General features: G+C 33.3%; 1 protein-coding gene across 1 annotated transcript; it reads right to left on the reverse strand.

Annotated features, from left to right (window-relative positions):
- LOC134229685 (uncharacterized) lies at window positions 1-3,308 on the reverse strand. The gene is made up of 3 exons (XM_062711452.1): window positions 3,163-3,308; window positions 2,084-2,147; window positions 1-1,860 (listed from the first exon to the last, which is right to left on the reverse strand). Exons 1-3 carry the CDS (start codon window positions 3,231-3,233, stop codon window positions 175-177), a joined length of 1,821 nt encoding a protein of 606 aa, XP_062567436.1. The 5' UTR covers window positions 3,234-3,308; the 3' UTR covers window positions 1-174.
- Window positions 3,309-4,705: the final 1,397 nt, after the last annotated feature.

Consider the following 4,705-nt stretch of genomic DNA (forward strand, 5'->3'; position numbering starts at 1 on the left):
TTTATTATCATTAATATATTCTTTATTGGTAACCATGAAAAAGTATTGAATAAATATCACAAAATTAATGTATTTTTTTCAAACTAAAAACATCAAATTACATAGAAATCTAATGGCTTCTAGCATATCTAGCAGAGCTATCAGAGTAAACAAAGCACAAAATCCCAATCAATATCAAAAATCGAACTCGGGAGTTTTGGGATAAGGTTCAATCTCGGTCTTAAATATGTTCATTTTTCGCGGACTCTCAAAAACAGGAACATGTCTGGGATTCGGGTTCTTAGCTGCAAACCTTTTCTTCATTTCCACCACACTCATTGTGGACAGCGGAATCCTGCTGCTCCCAATATACTGGGCAACAATGCCTTCATTTTCTTCTACCGGATATGCTTTTTCGCGCAGGCGCTCTCTGATTTCCTCCGAGTCTTGGGCTATGGGAATTAAAGCGGCCTGTATCGTCCTCTTCTCTTTTTTCTCCGTCTCTAACATCTTTTCAAGCTCTTCACACTGATCCTGTACGTCATTCGTGAAGTGGATGATGTTTGTCTTGACCTCCAGTTCCACCTGCATGTCATTGTGTACGATGGTTTTATGGTAGTTCAGAGTCCCCAGCTGTCTCTCCATTGCAAAAAGCTGCAGCTTGTTCCTCTCCAACATCGTCTGCAGGGCTTTGGCCTCCCCTGTCTTCTTTTCTTTGATCATGTTGTTTAACTTTGTCGTTAACTCTTCTTTCTCGTTTTCCAGCTTCTGAATGTAATCTTTCAAGTCTCTTTCCCGATTCTCATAGCCATGTAGTGTCATTTCTAATTCGTTAGTTCTCTCCTCCCGTTTTAAGAGCTTTTGTAGTTCGTTTGTTTCTTTTTCTAGTTTTCTCTCATGTTTCTGGATGTCTGTAGAAAGCATCTTCAACCTCCTGGATAATTGATCTTCCAGGGACACAAGTTTGGCAAGCCTTTCTTTTAGATCTTTTGTTTTCTTGTCGTCAATTTCCAACCACTTTCTGGCTAGCCATGCACAGATTTGGAATTTAACAAGAATATCAGGAATCAATCGCATAAGATAATAAGTACGAGAGTTCTTAACTTTAAGGTGGTTCACTACCCTTTCGCTATCCTGACTGAAGAGAGCCTGATTAATGGCGTCTTCGTTATCAATGAGATAGTCAAGCTGCTCTTTAATTAATGCTAGCCTTTGAGCCGTTTTCTCCAGCTCCGTCGTGTCGTATAAATTCTTCACATCTCGTAGCTCTCGTCCTAACAGTTGGAGAGCAGCTTTCGAGATCATGTGTTTTCGAGCACTCTGAATATCGCCATCTCCCGAAGCTTGGCTTTCAGAATCCGAAAATCGGAGAGAGCTCCAACCGGATATACCCGTGATGCCACTGTCAAAAGAGCGATGGGAGGCGACACTGAGATTGGACATCGACATGGCGGAGTCAGTCGACCGTTCTCGATCCGGCCCTCCGTGAGAAATATTATAAAAGTACTTAAACAAAGGATTAAAAATACGACTGGCAAAATTGTTCCTTAGTTCTCGTAAATACGACAGATTTTTGAAAAACCAGTTGAAATATTCCATAACGTCATCATTTTCTGTGCCCATGTCCTCTGAAAGAGGAAGTCGTTTGTTCCTCTTGCGCATGCGTAGTTTACGAATTTCTTGATTGATGGCTTGTCGAATTCCTCCTATGGTGTAAATGTCCTGGGATCCTTTGCATCTTCTGGCAAGTTCACGGAACATTTTCAGCATCATGTCCACGTTAAAGTTGTCGTAGGAGGTGTACACTTTCTCCTCGAACGCCTTAATCTGTTGATGTAACAAGTGACTTCTGTATTTTTCATCCAGTGTGACCAAGCGCACCTATAAATAGATTTAAAAAAGGAACAATAATGACGTCATTCAAAACAAAAACCTAGAATGGTATATGGGAGACTATCTTAGGCAGATATGTATTAAAATTAATTTAGAAAGTAATGGCATAAACTTAATTTAACAATTTCTAAACTGAACACAATTTGCTTTAAAGTGGGGAGATTAAAATGCGTCTATGAAAGTTTTATTTCCGTTCTTTGAATAGAAATACCTGTAATTTTTCTCCTGCATATTGACTGTGGGCATGAGGGTCAAACGGGTTGGTTCCAGAGGCCCTTAAAAAGGAACAATTGATAATTAATTAATCAATTATTTACAAGATTCACGTGTGAGTGGTCAATGTATCATCACTTCAATGATAACTTATGACAAATTCAATAAAGACTAAAACCGCGGCAGATGATTAATTCATATTCCCGCGGTTAAAACTTTAAAAGTCTGTGTAGAATGCAGTCAAATTGTAATTTGATATTTTAACAAAACATAACGATATACCGTTATTTCAAATTAAAGCTTTCACTTAAAGTCCAAAGCAAAAGCAAATGGATGTTTAAAGCATTTACATGTTTGAACTCTAAAGGAAGGTCTTATTGATTATATATAAAAAAAATAAAATTGATATTTGTCTTCAAGTTAGCCAATAACTGGGAGACAATATTTTAATCAAAATCAAAAGTCAATATGATATTTGTAATCATGTTACTACAGTAAACAATTATTGTCAGTTGTCAAATTGAAATATTCAAAAAAATATTTTAAGTTTATGCGTAAAACAAAAAAAATCGCAAAGCGGAGCGTTCCCTCTCAAAAAAAGTATATTCATCAATCAAGGCAGCTAGCATTCGATAATGTACGCACATAACGTATCACGTACGAGGTGATGAGGAAAGAACCAAAGAAAAACACTGTAAGATAAACATGGACTCTGACCAATTACCAGCTTCTCCTTACTAATTATTTTTATCAAATAAATTAAACACGCTCATTCCAAAACATCAGATCATATGTATAATTATCAACGATCGAGCAAAACCTGGTATATATGCATTTTAAGAATTTAAGCGACATAAAATCGTTCGATCCTCTTACGCAGTCTTCCCTTTAATATCGCTTTAATTCCAGATGATTGTTGTAGTTAAATAAAAGTTCATTGTCAAATTAACATTTTATGCAGCTCTGTAAATCATTTTCACAAAATGCACAAAATACCGCTTTCACCACTTTTTTTTTCTTTTCAGAAATTAATTCCACTTCTTTAAATTAGGAATTATAACTTTTAAAAAAAATTACCTAGTTATTACAATTTGGGGTAAGGACCCCCTTTTCCTGTTAGAATTAGGTAAATCTTCCAAAATATTCATGACAGCTTACTCGTTACAGAGATTACCAACAGCAAACCTTAACTTAAAGACATTCCCACAGCAGACTGAACAGTGATGTGTATTTAAACATAAAATGCCTATCAATTTAAAAACTCAAAATTCAGACATGTGGTTTTATATACCTAGGACCTTTTTCTCATCCAGTCTAGTTCAACCGAGTAATTTCTCGTCAATATATTTACAAATTAAAAGACGTTCATCTAAACTTTCATAATATTTAAATATTTGAGAAATACTTCTTTTAATGCCGATCACAAAAACGTCTGAATTAGTGGAGATAGATCTATACATTTCATTATCTAGCTATTGAATACTGATCAATTTCACAAAGTAAACACGTTTTCCTCTCCGATGATTTTAATTTCTTTAAGCTTTTTAAGACACCAATGAATATGAAATAATAAAATTCCCTTTTAGTAAAGAAGAAGTACATTTATTTGATAACCCAAAAAAGCGCCTTCCTGTAACTTCTTTTATTCTACATATATTGCCACTCAATACTTTTTGTAGGCTTAATGTAAAACATAAATTTTATTTACGTAAGATTCGATGTCACTCTTTTAAACTTTCAATTTTAAATCATAAATTTGCCCATAAAAGATGAAATCTTTAACGTACCTCGTTTCAATTATATCAAACGTACATGTATTTAATGCACTATACAATTGTGGTACTTATATAAGTTTTAAATGTCTCCAAATGCATCTGTGTAAAACATAAATCTTTCTATCACTTGACGTAAGATTTTCTGTTATCATTTTTATAAACAAAAATTCCTATTTTAAATATATGTAACTTCGGTCGTCAGCCGTTATAAATGTAAATTCTCTGAGGGAAAAAAGAATTTTGTATGTTGAGAAACTTTAAACTTGTCAATCTCCAAATCAAAAAAAAATGGATGAAATGTTATGTAATTGTTTGCTTAAGTTTTTATTAAAGATACAAAATACAATATTACACCTTTTAATTTAAATGCTATAAAATGCATTAAAATTTTTAAAACTACATATGCATTGATATTTGTTTTTTTTTTTTTTTTTTTTTGTTCGCACATCAATGATATACATGTAAGTATATTTAAGTTTTTAGTTTCGCCATATAAAGGAACATTTACATGTAGTTTCAAAAATTAAAACTCGCAAAAATATTTCAGATTTCCATTAACTACTTAATGGAAGGATAGCGAAATCATTAGCTTGTTCTTACAATGTAATACTTAATACTTCAATAAAATAACAAATATGGTCAAATCATACTCAGTAAAGGTTTACAGACGAAAACAAATTTCAGAATGTAGTAAAAGTGTAATAAACTTTACAAAAGTATATCAAGTCAGGTAAATTTTTTTAGGAAACGCAAAATAGTAAAATAAATTAGTGAAATCACATAAGCTGATTTTTAGTATTTCTGCATTTCCTCATAGAATTCACATGGCTATATTTTTGTAAAAA

The sequence above is a fragment of the Saccostrea cucullata genome, unplaced genomic scaffold (genome assembly GCF_032062105.1).
Source record: "Saccostrea cucullata isolate Sc308-1 unplaced genomic scaffold, CSIRO_AGI_Scuc_v1 ctg208, whole genome shotgun sequence".
Lineage (NCBI taxonomy): Eukaryota > Metazoa > Mollusca > Bivalvia > Ostreida > Ostreidae > Saccostrea > Saccostrea cuccullata.

Coding starts and splice junctions, on each gene's coding strand:
- LOC134229685 (XM_062711452.1), bottom strand. CDS start 3,233: ATGAATATTTTGGAAGATTTACCTAATTCTAACAGGAAAAGGGGGTCC. Junction 2,148..3,162: donor CCCCAAATTGTAATAACTAG/GTAATTTTTTTT, acceptor TTCCTTTTTAAG/GGCCTCTGGAACCAACCCGT. Junction 1,861..2,083: donor ATGCAGGAGAAAAATTACAG/GTATTTCTATTC, acceptor ATCTATTTATAG/GTGCGCTTGGTCACACTGGA.